General features: G+C 34.1%; 1 protein-coding gene across 6 annotated transcripts in view; it reads right to left on the bottom strand.

The window, feature by feature from the left end:
- Positions 1-17,158, bottom strand: part of LOC134269188 (uncharacterized) — a 76,073-nt gene that overhangs the window by 53,857 nt on the left and 5,058 nt on the right. The window contains exons 2-8 of one of the 6 annotated variants that reach the window (XM_062751406.1): positions 7,128-7,391; positions 6,167-6,286; positions 5,151-5,399; positions 4,366-4,458; positions 3,987-4,165; positions 2,885-3,020; positions 2,185-2,669 (exon numbers count right to left, since the gene is read on the bottom strand). The exons of 2 other annotated variants lie outside the window; for them this stretch is intronic. In XM_062751406.1, coding sequence (XP_062607390.1) covers positions 2,584-2,669; positions 2,885-3,020; positions 3,987-4,165; positions 4,366-4,458; positions 5,151-5,399; positions 6,167-6,286; positions 7,128-7,391 — 1,127 coding nt within the window. In that variant the 3' untranslated portion in view covers positions 2,185-2,583. Of the gene's footprint in view, positions 1-2,184; positions 2,670-2,884; positions 3,021-3,986; positions 4,166-4,365; positions 4,459-5,150; positions 5,400-6,166; positions 6,287-7,127; positions 7,392-17,158 lie in introns of those variants that run through there. 3 more of the 6 variants (XM_062751407.1, XM_062751410.1, XM_062751409.1) reach the window with 3 other exon arrangements.

The following is a 17,158-nucleotide window of genomic DNA, read 5'->3' as shown; positions in this document are numbered from 1 at the left end:
GGTAATCAGGGGACCAAGCAACTCGATATATTTTACATGTTAAATTGATAACTCCAATATTAACAATAATATTTAGACGCAATAACATACAACATGGACCTTGAATACGAAGCATGAAAAATCCGTGCCAAATTAGCCAGTCCCAGCCTCTGTTTACGTAATGCATAGAGAAGTGTGAAAATCTCTTCACGCCTGAACGCACACAGTTGGAGATAATTAGAATTGATTGACAGCTGCATTTATCATGATTGTTCTTTTTTTTTTTAAATAGATGTTCAAAAAGTCGTTATTTACATTTTATGAAGTAATCTGCAATTTCATTTTTTCTTGATACGTATTATATCACTACTTATTTGAATAAATAATCAAATAAATAAGCAAAATAAATGCATTTTTTAGGTTTTCACCATTGTTAACTTACATGTAAGGCCAGGTAAAATTAATCTTTAGATTCTCATCCTAATTTGCTAAAAAATTGGGGCGGGTGGGCGGATTTTATTTTTTATAATTGTTAAAAATTGTAAGTATCAACAAAACATGGACTCTTCGTACACAGTTTTTTTTTCATTATGTTTATGCAAATATGAATAGATTTTATTCTTTTCATATTCTTTTAAATATTTAAAGAAGATTCTTGCTTTAAAAAATTTTTAATCAAATTATCAAGTACACATTATACGGCACATCCTTAACAAAATGAGGTGGGGATACCAATAAATTGTGTTTGCGTGACTTCTCATCGGCCTTTTCCCAATTATATGTTCCTCTTAGTTTTACCAACAAATCCCTTTCTTTTCTGTAAAATATCATAGATTTCCATCTTCCTAAAAAATTTTATCGTTCTTGAGACTTGACATGTTTTCGACATTAAAATAGGTCATGTTTGCAAAATCTATAAAATGTTCTAATTAATATTCTACTGAAAAATCTAGGCCTGGACAGTTTTAAGATTGACCATTTCCTTAGCACTTAACATTCTCTAAAGTCTGTCTAAGATGTTGTTTTTTTTTATGCAAAATCACACACAGCTGGAGATCGTTTAAACTTGACCAGGTGTCATTTTCCTCGTCTCTATTTTTACTTAGTCACAATCTCTCTAAAACTTGCTCCTGTCAGTGATGTTATCTAAATGTGTTTATGCTATTTTTCTTCCCTGCCTTCTCTATACTGACAAATTATCCTTAAGTTACATATTTAAATTGCGTTTATTGCCGATTTTTCTCCATTCTTCACATGGCTCTTTTGCTATAAATAGCGGCACGCGACTTTTAATACAGACGGGAGATAACTCTTAAAACTTTGATCCAAATTGTTGCTGAATAAAAATACATGAAAAAAACCTTTAAAAAATTAAAATAAAAAACACCGGGGCGGGACACTTTGAGAGGGGCGGGCGGGGATGAGAATCTAAAGATTAATTTTATATGGCCTAATGATAATAATAATAAAAAAAATGGTTTGTGGATTAATATGTTTTGTTTTTTTTAAGTTCAACAATATTTCAGACAAAAAAATCTGACTAGTCCCTATAAATTGATTTGATTCTGTTGACTGGTTAGATTTATGCTTTATTAGTCTGACTGGAATCGGTTTGTATTAAAGTTTGCTTTAATTAATGCCTCATGTAATGATTCATTAATTCAAACATTTATAAAGGTCCACCAGATATTGAGAAGGTCCACCAATAATTTTTGACAAGTGGACCTGCGGTCCACCAAGGTAAAAAAGTTAGTGTAGAACCCTGAATGCATATTTTTAGGTTTCATATATGGAAAAAAATTATTAGTGCCTTTAATATGCATACAAATTCTTGCATTCAAATTACATAACCTTACAAACAAATATTCAATGAAGATACACCCACTCATTGAAATACGGCATCTCTCTCAAGCAATTATTCATTACTCTACAAACTACATGTAACTTGCAATACTTCACATTTCAAAACTACTGGTACTAAATATACTCCACACATACCATCATAACAATACGCTCCAGCAGTTGTAACATTGAAAAAATAACTGAGATGAATTTATATGCTAATTTCCAAATTTCCAATTTCAAATATTTAAGCGTTTTATGATAAAAATGAAATCTATTCATGCTAAAAATGAATATTTACAAGCAAACATTTATCTGCAACTATCTCTCAATGAATGTGAAAGCAGAGCACAAAAATAACTCTAGTGGTACTTTTTTTGCACGTTTAAGCATGTATAAAGCAATTTAAGCATGGGTAAACCCATATTATCGACAATTTGCTACTTAATTTCCACTAAGACGAGGGAACATAGAATGGGACTTCTAACATATTGTAGATCTCTAAAACAATTCTGGTAAATCCTTCCTTGCTTTATCTCTCATAAATCCAATGAGGTATGTACATGATGAACAACATACAGTCTCTAGAATTTGTTCCTTTGTTTGCGGATTTCAGAAATTTAAAGTCTGACTCGGTATTTGTTACAAAAAATTGACACAAAGATTAGAGCACAAAAATGTAAGAATCTGTCTGTATAGGTAGGCACAAGTTGCTGTGTTCTTGCGTAAGTTAATTTTTAAAAAGTCCTATGGCAGTGTGTGTTACAATATCAGAGAAAGGGCCAAAGATAAAAGTGACACAAAAACTGCTGATGTTGTTGTTATTGGCATGGCAGAGTTACTGTATTCTACAAAATAAGAAAATTCAGAATTATTATTTTAAAAAATGTTTTCAGATTAATAATGACCTACAGAAAAGAATTTATTTACAGTTTGTGTATATTTTTTTACCTGTGGCATGCGAGTTGTACAACCTATAAGCCACGACTTTTTTGCTGTTGTGCACCTCCGATTAAATTCACATAGTTTACATCAATAGACACAATTACAAACAATGACTCACCTTGTGGAATTGAGAGTTGATATTCATTTGTTTTTGAATTGGGATCATTGTAGATAACACGGAATGGAGTCTTGAAATCTTCCGCCGTAACTTCTAGAATCTCCATAGTTGTTACTACCATATCCTCACTCTTTTTCTGCAAAAATGAAATATTTTTAAAATAAAAATAAAGCTTGTGAATGGGCACTTTTTCATTTTTAACACTCATTAACAGTCAGGGGCATAATTTAAACAAGTTATTTTCAAAAATAACTCAAATGAGTTATTTTTTTGTCTGAATGAGTTACTTCTCTTTGCTATGACCTACTTTTTCCCAACCTTAATAACTCAAACACGTTATTTTTCCAAAATAGCTTTAATAAATAAATAACTTATTTAAGTTATTTTCTGTCATTCCTCCCTAACTTCACACCCCGTGCACCAAAGGATTTTGCTCGTGCACCAAGACAAAAACAAATGTTTGACTAAATATAAACCTTGCTCAATGCAGAAAAAGTGTTCAAAGTCTTGGGAAAAGTGGGGAATTTTTTTTATTTAATGATTAAAATTGGACATATACACCATGTGGATAAAACCACAAAATAAGGAGTAAAATGCTGTTTATCTCCACCTCCTCACCAATTCTCCATTGGAGTCGGTGAACTCCATCTAGTATTACATAATGGAATCCCAAAATGCAATGCAAATTGGCAGGAAACATGAAATTTCCAAGAAACCAATGTCCAAGTAGGATAAAATAACTTATTTAGGTTATTTTTCAAAAAAAAAATTGTGTCTGTGAAATAATGTAAAATAACTCATTTGAGTTATTTTTGAAAATAACTTGTTTGAGTTATGCCCCTGACTGATTAAGTCGGTTAAAGTTATCCTTCTAGTGCCTGCACTGTGACGGTTTTTATCTCGCCATACACTCTTAGTCAGTTAGAGCTATCCTTCATTACATATAAGTCTGCCCTGTGACGGTTTTTTACACTCACCCTACACTCTATGTTTAGTTAGAGTTATCCTTCTTTACATATAAACGTTTTAACACTCACTGTACATTTAGTCAGAGTTATCTTTCAAAGTATAAACCTGCCCCATGACGGTTTTTAACACTCACCATACATTCTATATTTATTCGGCCGTGATCGCCAAGTGAATACGTCTTTCCGTCGTTCCCTCGCTTCCACAGAACTTTGTTACACATGATGCCCTCCACCCCGTAAACCTCACATTTAACCTTGTGTCGCTTGTTGTTCACAATGGCGGATTCATTGGTGCATCTAAATTTGGGATCAACTGGAATAAGAAAATTGCATTGTCATTATCTTTTTATGTTACAAAAAAAGATGGAAATTTTCTCAGATTTTCTTTTTCATGGAGGGAGAGTTGTAATACTATTGAGAAATACATGCATACACAGGTATTATACAAAGCTATGGGGACTGCACACGGAAAGACTGATTAGACACAAATTTATAGTACAACAAAGTACTTACTTGTACGAACAACAACCCTGTATGTCCTTTCCTGCTTAGAACCTGGTAAACCATCGACACTGGCACTGCACATTATTAAGGGCTCTGTGTTTCCTGTCAAAATTCACGTAAAATTTATGTCAATACCATCGAGGTTCACAACACTTAGAATATGTTCTTTCAAAAATGTTTTTCAGTATATTAGTATACCTTTATCACTTTTTTTTTAATTCTCACATTTTCAAACATGAAAAGCTCTATGAGGTTCTTCTTTGGAAGAGATACAAAGTTAACCGTTTATTCTAACAAATTACCAGTGTTTAACACTTACATTAGCATGATTAAGTCTCAGACTAGAACATTTTGATTAAGACTAATAAAAACTGTGGCTTTTACTCAAGTCAGCATAGACCAGGAATAATAATTTTTGTAAACAGTATATGCATAAATAACTGATGTCCAATATTCGTGCCTGTGTACTGTAGATCCCTTATTTTTCAGGAGTTCTTGTTATCGCAAAATCGTGAGAACTATCGTTTGCGAGGGGATGATTGATCAAGAGATTTTACATTGATTTCGGTACCAGAAAAATAAAAGAAAAAATCTACACAAATGGTGCTTTTTGCAAAATTACAGGATAGTTAATTTTGCATTTATATTTAGGAATTTACGGCATTGCTACTGAGAAAACATACATTGCACTGCGATATTTTTACTCAATACACCTCAGTTTACTGAAGTTTTGATATGATTGTTCAGCGCTAATGATTAAAACATATTGACATTCTTTCAAAATCAAAACATACCTTTAAATTCCATTTCATCTGCCACAAACTGTGTTCCTGCCTCATTGGGCATGTCAACCATTCTACCCTTCATCATTTCGTTCCCCATCATGATCATCACATTAGCTTTTGGAGTACTACCCATCACCATACACGATGGGCCATACATTCCTGGATCGACCTCAATACGGTGCGGAGCTTTATTGCTATCCAGTGTTAGAGTGTCTGACTTGGACTGGTCAAACTTGAAGGTCATTGAAGCAATTGGTTCTGCAAGAAAAGTCAGAAAGATTGAGTGCTGAGACTGTACATTTCATTGTTCTGATAAAAGTTATTTCAGAGAAATTGGACACAACCTAATTCTTTATCATGATAATACACTGAGAAAGTATAACAATTCCCATTCTAAAGAATGCCGTTCACTTCATCATGTTCATGGCAAAAAATAATTTTGAAAAATGTTTTAACAGTCACTTTTTCATGCGAGATGTGTTTGCATTATTCTTCCCTCTAATTTTAGTGGCTACAGTAAAACTCGGTTATAGCGAAGTCCTGGGGACCTATGAATTTAATTCGCTATATCCGTAATTCGTTATATCCGTATAACGAATTCGTATAACCATATATAGCGAATTCGCAATATGCATGTTTTCCTTCAAGTGTTACTATCAAATATGTTAGGGAAGCAAATATTACAAAACATACCTTCGATAACTAAGGTTTTATTATGAATTGAGTTTTATATACAAATGCTGAAAGAAAACAAAGTCAGTTTAATTGATCAAATTTTGAGATCTTTAAAAGTTCGTTACAAAAGATGTAAAATTCATTATATTTAACCTCAACGGGACTCAAAATCAGTTCGCTGTATCCGTAAATTTGTTATATCAGAGTTCGTTATAACCGTAGAATTTTACAAAGATTTGTTAAGAATTTTGCCGGGGACCCAGAAGAACTTCGTTATATCCGTGAATTCGCTATATCCGTGTTCGTACTAAACGTGTTTTACTGTACAGACTTTTCTGGATTATCTTTACCTCTAATTTTAATGGCTACAGAATTTTTAGCTACGAGGTCATCCCTGATCCATTTTCCTCCTTCCTTCACTTGTTTTAACACCTCACAGGTCAAGTTCCCCACATCTGCCTTCTGTACGTCTAAAATAAAATTTTATCAAAATAACAAAGGACATCAGGTACAGGAATTAGTCAAACTAAAAAACATTGTAAATGTGTAGGATTGTTGTGACTTGCTAAATAACAATAGACACAAACCTTTCCATAAGCTTTTCTGTCTCTGACCAGTAGAGCTCAAATCTTTGTTATAGATTTTTTTAATTGGGTTTCAATGTTCTATATCTCAAAATTTAGATTAAAATTCACAAATTATAAGCCAATTGAATTTTTCAGTGGTTTTAACATTTAAAACCTTGAATTTTGAGATTTTCATAATGTATAAAAATGTGATCAGGAAACATGGGAAATAAGCCTTATTGATCAACATACTTAATCTACTGATTTAGCAGTAAAACTTAATAAAATACACCAATATTTCCATGTTTTGCCACTTTTTCCATTTAAATTTTCAAGTAAAAGGGAAAAGATTCTTAACAAAGAATGGTCAAGGAAGTCCTGAAGCCACTTTTGATCCCTGTTCACTTTTCAACATTGACTTCCTTTTGAAAAAGTGAGACTGTGAAAAAAGGTGAGCTCAGGCCATCTTAAAAAAAAACTGTTTGGTTGCCCTCTATTAACCGACTGACTTAAAACCTTTTTTTTTTTAGATTTAAGGACACCATATTTTTTCCTTTTTATTGCTCATATCCTGTCAGCTAATTATGTTTAAATTTTCTTGAAATAAGATTGTCCCACCTACCTACTGACCCAATTTTTATTTTTCATGTGTCATGCGAGGGCAAGAAAACATTCTAAAGATGGCGCTATCTAATTTTTTTTCCTTATTCATTTTTCCCAGAACTTGTATAATTTGAAAACTCACTCAGTAAGGTAAACTCCAAGCTGATGTTGTTTGCCTGAGGGGAGAGCACACTGCAGGCATACTTGTCTGACATGGAGGGCTCTTCAAATTCACATAGACTCGTCAGCTGGCGGCTATTGTGGTACCACCTGACCTTGAGCATACTGATAATGTCCAGGGCAGACAGCCCGGGTATGTTACACAGGGCCTTCAGATTCTCTCCCTTATTTAGCATGGCTGATGTTGGGGTTAGGGACACTGTATACTCCTGAGCCTGAGTCCATCCTTAAATAAAAGAAAATCTTTTTTAAAATAATAAAAACTCTGATTGAATTAATTTTATAACAATGTCATGATTGTTAAGAAGTGATAAGTAAAACAGAATCTGTCTCAGAGGTTATGAATTCACATATAAAAAAACTCTTTCTGATCATAACCTTGCACTTTTGCACCTCAGTTTAGTAAGATTTAATGAAATTTTAACAGTGTCTTGTCAATATATGATCAATAACATGAATAAAATCCCAACTCTGAACCAGCTGCAGGAATTTCACAATTCTGGAAGAGGTACCCTTGTTAATCCAAACTCTGTTGATCCAAAGAGTACAAATCTCACAATTTTAAAAGAGGCACACACCTCTGCTTCCTATAATTTAGTTCTAACCCTCTGACCCCAGAAAACAGGTACCGTAAAATTCACTATTTTTGTTCCCCTTAATTCAATACAAAATGACTTGAGAATAAATAAACACAGAAATAACTTGAGGAAAATTGAAGTTTTCTTTTAATGAATGAGAATTAATATCTCAACATGCTCAACAGTTCTTTTTCTCTGGTTTTCTACATACAAAGGAAACAGATGTACAGTATGTATATATTGCTGTCCATAGTAAGTATAATCTTTATGTCAGTGGTGTGTAAAAAACCTCATGTTTAGGATATTTAGGATGCCAGTATAGGGACACCTATTAATAATGGGTTTCATATGCTAACACATTATCAGGCATGTCCACATCTCATAAAGAATTCATCTGACACCCTGGGACATCTCGTAAATCTGTCAGGCTGTATGATTAACCGACTATATAAAAAAATAATCAACTGGTCACCACTGAACGAAGTTATACTGGCTGAGGGAAGAGAACGTTAGCTTACAGGACTGATGAAAACCTAATAATAGAGAGAGGAGACTATCACTAGCCAGATAGTAAGACTCTCATTAGAAAAGCCAGGGATTATAATTAGTCAGATAATAAATGCAGGTACCAGGGATAGCCAGATAATAAGTCTCTCTTGTAGGAACCAGGGATAGCCAGAAAATAAGTCTCTCATTAGAGGAACCAGGGATATCCAGATAATGTCTTGAGCATTGAATGAACCAGGGATAGCCAGATAATAGAACCAGGGATAGCTAGATAACAAATAGGAAGAACCAGGGATAGCCAGATAATGTCTCTCATTAAACAGTTAAAGGGACCAGGGATAGCCTAAAACGGAACCTCCAAGGATCAATCTCAAATCCTGAAACCTTCAGTTTAGACCATCAGCATTAGACATTAGGATTTATTCAATACTTTGCAACAGTACTCTTTAAATTTTTTCTTTAAATATAGAGAAAATTATGAATTTATATGGTGCTTCACTAGACCATAAGGAGCTGTCCACTTCAGTTATATTTCCTCCCGTTTCCTGTTTACTATTATTCCACTTAGCTCCTAAGTGGATGTTATCTTAATTTTTAAGAACAGGTCCTTCACAGAAGTTTTAAAATTTACCATTAGAATATCAATCTTCTCTTTAGTTTTTAAATGTAATATGTCAAATCTTTTCTTCATGTTGTGTTTTTTTTTCAATAAAATTCAATTTACAAGGACTTGGGGCATCATGACCCAGGTTCAAACAAAGCGGTGAATGAGCAAAGTGATGTTGATAGATCAAGCCCTGGGACCATTAAAACTGCTCTAACTACCTGTGCTACCTGACGCTTTACATGGCCATCCATTATTTTTGTTATAGGTCAAGCCCCTGCACCTATAAGACAGTTACTCCTACTAAAAACGGACAATGCAATTACAAATCTTTGTCAACAACCTCCAAAAGCCGCCTATTAAAGCATTGTCCAATGTCTATAGATTTCGTCCTTAATGGCGGGGTCATGGTGTGATGTTGCACAACGTCTATTGTTGGTCACAGACCATTGGCTAATCCTTTCATTTGTTGACAAATTCAACACAGCAGAAAAAGTCAATACCTTTATAACCCTCAGAACAATGTGAAAAGTACCCCTAGAGGACATCATAAACGTTATGTAGAGGTTGTAAAAGGAAGGCAACGTTTTCATTGCTACTTGATCAAAAGTGTTTGCAATTTCATGCCGACTGAACATGGATACATATATGGCTATATATAAGCACATGTAAACCTTCCTTTATCAAGATAAAAGCTCTGTACTGTGTTTGGAAGAAAAAAGACTTAAATGATTGTAGAATTTTATGCATGAGAGAATTTAGATGCAACATGTGGCAAGCAGTGAAATACTATCTTCCCTGATTTTGCATTGAAACACAGTTAATGTTTAGGTCTAGTCAAAAAGAGCTTGAAAGCCCCGATTTATAACCAGGTAATATTTCCACAAAAACGTGACCCTCTGAAAAATAAATAAAAACAGAAAACTTTACACTTAGAAAAATTGTTAATGCATTAAGAATTAACTTTAAAAATATTCCACACAGTCGCATTAAAATGGAACCAACACTATTATGATAGGCTAATCATAAACTCTCCGTGATATCATATAATGGACATTCCTGAAATAGCTTTGCCATTTTTCAGCCTTAATTGTGAGGCCAGGGTGATTTAGAATTTCTCACTATATTATGACAATCGAGTGTAACAATACCCAAGTGGCTTTTATACAAATGTAATGGTCTACACACTCATACAGATCAAGTTCTACTTTTAAGGACCCTGAAATGTAATTGTCCTTTTTTGCCTACACACAACAAAACAACACATTGAAATCATAATAATAGCAACACACACACACATACCACACGCTACAACTTACTGGCAAACAGGGCTCGAGCTGTGATTCGCCATTGTCGCCAATTGCGAATTTTTTTCAAAAGTGGCGAAAAGAAATTCATAAGTGGCGAAAATTAATTTTTTAGATGTACCATGTACAAAATTTGTGTAGTCCTGGTTAGCTCCTTTGTTTATTCAATGTACACAGATAAGTCTCTTTGTTTACTTAATGCACAGAGGTGTGAAAACTGAAACCTACATGTAGGAAATCACGTCTCGCTTGAACAACAATGCTTTTATAACTAGCCTTTTTAAAAAGGGTTACAAAATTGCTTGAAATAATATAATTTGGATTAAACAAGGGGGGATAAAGTGTTATTGGGAGATGAAGTTAGTAAATAAAAGATTTTTATCAACAAAATCTGGATCTATGTAGATCGTTTTTTTTAAACCGAAAGTAGTGAAACATGACGAAAATTGTAAAGAATTAATTAATGGCTTCAAATTTTACCTAATGAAAATTGAAAAATGTGTATATTAAATACCATTAACTGACAAAGAGTGAAAAAGAAATTGGTTTGGAAACAGAATTATCTTTAGTTAGTAAAATACACTGAATTTTCAATTAAATTTTGCATATTAAACCCTGGACCTCCAAGTTGTTAAAATAAAGTTTCCCAATTTTCAACTATTTCATTTACTTCTTTTCACAATTAATTAAGAAATTATGAAAATTTCCATTTTTAAAAAATGTCATATTTTTACAAGGTCTGTAGCCCCCCCCCCCCCCCCACCCTTTTCCCAGGCGAAAAAAAATATAAACAAGAGGACATTTTCTGTCAAGAGTTGGATGATATCAATACAATATCAAATTAATTGTGTATAATTCCAACATTATTATTTTTTTTTTTTAAATGGATACTACCATAAGCTTTAAACATTACAATTTTAAAACAATGTCTGTGTCAGATAAACATAACAAGAGGCCCATGGGCCACATCGCTCACCTGAGAAGCTTTAACCATTCTGTTCTTTACCAGATTTCCCCCTTGTTATACATAATGCATCCCCACCCTACCCCACTGATCATAATTTAGACATTTTGAAATCTACACTACCCCATGATCCTTCCATGGGCACATATGTTTCAGCTTTTTTGGCCCAGTGGTTCCTGAGAAGAAGATTTTCAAAGATTTTTCCTATATATTTCTAAAAACTTTGATTCCCCTAAATTTATAAAAGGGGTCATGATTGTACAATTTAGAATTTACACTACCCAGAATACTTCCACATAAGCTTCACTTTTTCTGGCCCAGTGGTTCTTGAAAGAAGATTTTCAAAGATTTTTCCTATATATTTCTATATAGAACTTTGATTTCCCTGATTGTGTTATACCCAGGGGTTATTTGAACAATTTAGAATCTACATTATACCAGTATGCTTCCATATAAGTTTCAGCTTTTCTGGCCCAGTGGTTCTTGAGAAGAAGATTTTCAAAGATTTTTCCTAAATATTTCTATGTAAAACTTTGATACCCCATTGTGGCCCCGCCCTTCCCCCGGGGGTCATGATTCCTACAATTTAGAATATACACTACCCCAGAATGCTTCCACATAAGATTCAGATTTTCTGGCCCAGTGGTTCTTGAGAAGAAGATTTTCAAAGATTTTTCCTATATATTTCTATATAAAACTTTGATTCCCCATTGTGGCCGCAATCCCCCGGGGGTCATTATTTGAACAATTTAGAATCTACATTATATCAGGATGCTTCCACATAAGTTTCAGCTTTTTTGGCCCAGTGGTTCTTGAGAAGAAGATTTTCAAAGATTTTTCCTATATATTTCTATGTAAAACTTTGATACCCCATTGTGGCCCCACCCTTCCCCCGGGGGTCATTATTTGAACAATTTAGAATCTACATTATACCAGGATGCTTCCACATAAGTTTCAGATTTTCTGGCCCAGTGGTTCTTGAGAAGAAGATTTTCAAAGATTTTTCCTATATATTTCTATATAAAACTTTGATTCCTGAATGTGGCCCCGCCCAACCCCCCGTTATATTTGCATTTAGAATCTACACTATCCTAGGATGCTTCCACATAAGTTTCAGCTTTTTTGGCCCAGTGGTTTTTGAGAAGAAGATTTTCAAAGATTTTTCCTATATATTTCTATGTAAAACTTTGATACCCCATTGTGGCCCCACCCTTCCCCCGGGGGTCATGATTCCTAAAATTTAGAATCTACACTACCCCAATGCTAACAAAGTTTCAGCTTTTCTGGCCCAGTGGTTCTTGAGAAGAAGATTTTCAAAGATTTTTCCTATATATTTCTATGTAAAACTTTGATACCCCATTGTGGCCCCGTTCCCAATTATATACAATTTAGAATTCCTACCCTAGAATGCTTCCACATAAGTTTCAGCTTTTCTGGCCCAGTGGTTCTTGATAAGAAGATTTTCAAAGATTTTTCATATATATTTCTATGTAAAACTTGGATTCCCCATTGTGGCCCCGCCCTTCTCCCAGGGGTCATGATTTGAACAATTTAGAATTTCCTACCCCAGGATGCTTCCACATAAGTTTCAGCTTTACTGGCCCAGTGGTTCTTGAGAAGAAGATTTTTTAATGACTCAACCCTATTTTTCTCTTTTCTTGATTATCTCCCCTTGCGAGGGGATATGTCCCTTAAAAATTTAAATTCCCCTTCAAAGGATGCTTTTTACCAAGTTTGTTAAATTTTTGGTTCTTGAAAGAAGTCCAAAATGTGAAAAGTTTACAACGGACGGACAGCATCATGACAGGTTCAAACAAAGACGGACGGACGAGCAAAATGTGATCAGAAAAGCTCACTTGAGCCTTCGGCTCAGGTGAGCTAATAAAAAAAATTGAATATCAAAAAGTGCATTGCATTGTTAAGAAATCAGTTGTAAGTATGCCTTTCCTTAAAGCTTGTGTCACGAAAAGTGGCGAAAAATATTTTCGGTCCAGTGGGAGCCCTGCTGGCAAAGCCGATAGCATTGAAGATAACGCTTGCTATAAATTATTTTTTTTAAAGGCATTCAATATAATAAATCAACATCGTTCAGATTTTTATCTAACTTGATGACATAATACACTCATCAAAAAAGATATCGGCTACTATCAGGACTTTAAATAGTCGTTTTTATGAATGAACACTGGAACATGTTGAAAAGGATGAATATTGAATTTGAATGCTATCAATCAAGAATCAATACCAGTAATAAATATCTACAATACTCTTTCAAGGTGATTTAATTTTCACAGGCAAAAAAAATACACCAATGGGGGTTCAATGAACTGAAAATTGACCAAACATGGCTATATCATTAATATTTCATACAAGTTGCTGTCCTTTAAAAAAGGACTTCAATACGTGGACCATATGCATGTGTTTCTAACCAAAATTCAATCTAAGACATTTTTTAGGTGTAGTGAATATTCATGTAGGTTCGTTAACATTTCCTACATATATGCCAATATATATACACATGTAAAGCCTTTAGCTTTGTCAGTTTAAAAAATCGGGCTATTTTGGTACATGTAACCCATAATGGCTAAGACTTAAAACCTGTTCTGGATTTTTACGGAATTTCTATCATGGGAAGAGATCTAATGGTTCACATGTAGCACAGCTCTGTGGTAAATATTGTTCTTTTTGCATTAAAACAATTTATTGCTACATACCTCTATCAAACAGTATTTGGATTGCTTAAAATATCGAATTATTTCGCGAGCCTTGAAGCACAAAACTAATGCCGGTAAAATTTGTTTTATCTTTTAAAAGTTAAAACTAGTCGTTGAATGATATGAAAAGTTACATGTTTCTATATACTCAACTTCTTCCTACTTTTTAAAATGCTTGTGCCACAGAGTCAATGTTTACGTTGAATGATTTGAAAAGTTACATGTTTCTATATACGCAACTTCTTCCTACTTTTTAAAATGCTTGTGCCACAGAGTCAATGTTTAGTTCGTTTAAGAGAATATACATGTACATAGGTTTATGTATAAGAGAGAAATTCAAATCCGCCAATAAATTCATGTATATAAATACGGTATGCAGATTTGAAAGCATGATTTGCCAACGAAGGACATATTCTAATTCGAGTAGGGCGAATTATTCTACACAAGTTGCCTTAGGTGCGAATTTCTACTTTCGCGCATGGTACCTGTCGTTTGCCCATGGCATTTCAACCTCGCTTATATATTGCGTACACACAACAAAACAACACATTGATAACAACTAGAGAATGATATATATTCCCAACGTGTTGTACATTACACACACATTCTGATGGAATTATGGGTTGATCCAATTCCAGTTTCCCAACAAAGAGACTGTCATTAAGTAATATACCTTAGGGATATACAGTATATTTTATCTTCTTTCAGATAATAATGTTGCAACTTGTGGAATATAGTCTTTGATCTTGCAAATTTTTATATGTAAATGCATTTTACTAGCCAGGGAATATAAACAGTTTCTTGACAGCATTTCCTAATCAGCCAGATACATTCCTAATTCCAACTGTGCATTAAAACATCACAAAATGGAATCTATGAAAATTTTTCACTTTTTCAATCACCAGTCAGGGGCATAACTTAGACAAGTTATTTTCAAAAATAACTCAAATGAGTTATTTTTTTGTCTCAATGAGTTACTTCTCTTTGCTATGACCTACTTTTTCCGAACTTTAATAACTCAAACACGTTATTTTTCCAAAATAGCTTCAATAAATAAATAACTTATTTAATCATTTTGTATTTCATTAACACCCCGTGCACCAAAGGATTTTGCTCATGCACCAAGACAAAAACAAATGTTTGACTATATATAAACCTTGCTCAATGCAGAAAAGGTTTCGAAATCTTGGGAAAAGTGGAATTTTTTTTATTTAATGATAAAAATTGGACATATAGACCATGTGGATAAAACCACAAAATAAGGAGTAATATACAGTATATTTTATCTTCTTCTCCATTGAGTCAGTAATGTCTGTATTACATAATGGAATCCCAAAATGCAATGCAAATTGGCAGGAAACATTTTATATGAAATCAATGTCCAAGCCAGGAATAAAAAAATAACTTATTTAAGTTATTTCCTTAAAAAAAAAATTTTGTGTGTGAAATAATGTGAAAAACATCATTTGAGTTATTTATGAAAATTTTTTCACTTTTTCAATCACCAAGAATTTTCCTTCAGATTAATGCAATGCCTTTCATTGATCGCAATGAATCTCTCCCCATCTCCTTAATGAATGTTGACACTCTGTTGTAACATCGTGCAGCCAGCATAAACCACCAATAACCCAGAACATGCTTGATACACAGCCAGGGAGCGGACATTGACTTGGGGGTCAATGCCTTCACAGGAATCACTCAAAATGACCAACAGGAAAGCATTACACCTGACAAAGATATATCTACCACCAGGAGCTAATTAAGCCATAATCCACACTTTGGACTCCATGGAATGCTTTGTTTTGGAGCAGTATCATAAACAAGGAAGAATTTGTGTTTCTGTAAATGTAGTTATAATACTGAAGGGTTGAAATTCAAATGAGTTAAGAAATATGACAAATGACAACTTTGATGGTTTCCTTTCATATTAAAGAATGCTCTTTATTAAAATGAGAAAGCTCATGAGTACATGAGAAGGCCTGTGATATGGTCATTGTCTTCAAATCAATGGACTTACTACAAATATACTGATGTTCAAAAATCACAAAATACAATGAGTCCGTCATCCCAAACCTGACACTCTTAGTAGCCCTAGAAAGCAGCCACAGGACTGTTCTTGGACTGCTTTATCAAGATATGGAACTGTTTTAGGACTGATATGGGTAGCTAGCTAAGATGATCGAGACTGTTGTGGGTAGCTAGCTAAGAGACTGTTGTGGGTAGCTAGCTAAGAGACTGCTATGGGTAGGTAGCTAAGAGACTGTTATGGGTAGCATGCAAGAGACTGTTGTGGGTAGCTAGCTAAGGGACTGTTATGGGTAGCTAGCTAAGAGACTGTTGTGGGTAGCTAAGAGACTGTTGTGCGTAGCTAGCTAAGAGACTGTTATGGGTAGCTAGCTAAGGGACTGTTATGGGTAGCTAGCTAAGAGACGGTTGTGGGTAGCTAGCTAAGAGACTGTTATGGGTAGCTAGCTAAGAGATGTTGTGGGTAGCTAGCTAAGAGACTGCTATGGGTAGCTAGCTAAGAGACTGTTATGGGTAGCTAGCTAAGAGACTGCTATGGGTATCATAACTACCTTAAGCCATGGGACTGCTACGGGCATATAGCAAGCTTTGACTAACAGCCTAGGTAACTTGAGTTATTGGAATGCTAATGGTATAGAAAATCTTCAACATAATACGCAAAAATATTTGAATTAAAGAGATTAACTTACCAGATACTAAATAGCACCATGAAAAAATGATAGACTGAGATTTACATACTCAGAGGACATACCACATTGAGGATCCTATTGCATGTTTAAAACATGTATAAAGAAGCAAGACTTAAAAACCTTTTCACAATAAGCATTTAATATTATTTGAATTTAATCATGTTAATGAAATTTAAAAGGGCTTTATATGCATGGTTTTTAAAGTTTCAGATCTTTGGGATAGCTGTATCTACATGACAAAAAGTTCAAAATCAAAACTACTGCACTATATCAAAGGGAAAGTAAAAACTTGGGATAGTCCTATTTTTCTCCAATCGACACATAACAGCCTTTTTCTGCGCTGCTCTGTATTCTCGTGCTGATCAATACAACCAATTAAAATCATTACAGCATTAGACATTTCTAGACATCCTACCTAAATACTACACAGTGTAATTGTTCCAAACTAATCAATGCATTAGACTGCCCCTGACTACATCCCTATTGATTAAAATCTCTCCTCTCCTGAAGCAGAGCAAATATAACAACAGGCTTGACATTTTTTATCAGGTTATATCAGGGCTGGGGATCGAAACAAAGGGCTTATCAAGATATTGTGTGACCATAAG

This window comes from Saccostrea cucullata, unplaced genomic scaffold (genome assembly GCF_032062105.1).
Source record: "Saccostrea cucullata isolate Sc308-1 unplaced genomic scaffold, CSIRO_AGI_Scuc_v1 ctg962, whole genome shotgun sequence".
NCBI lineage: Eukaryota > Metazoa > Mollusca > Bivalvia > Ostreida > Ostreidae > Saccostrea > Saccostrea cuccullata.
This window is presented reverse-complemented; position numbering and strand designations above follow the sequence as displayed.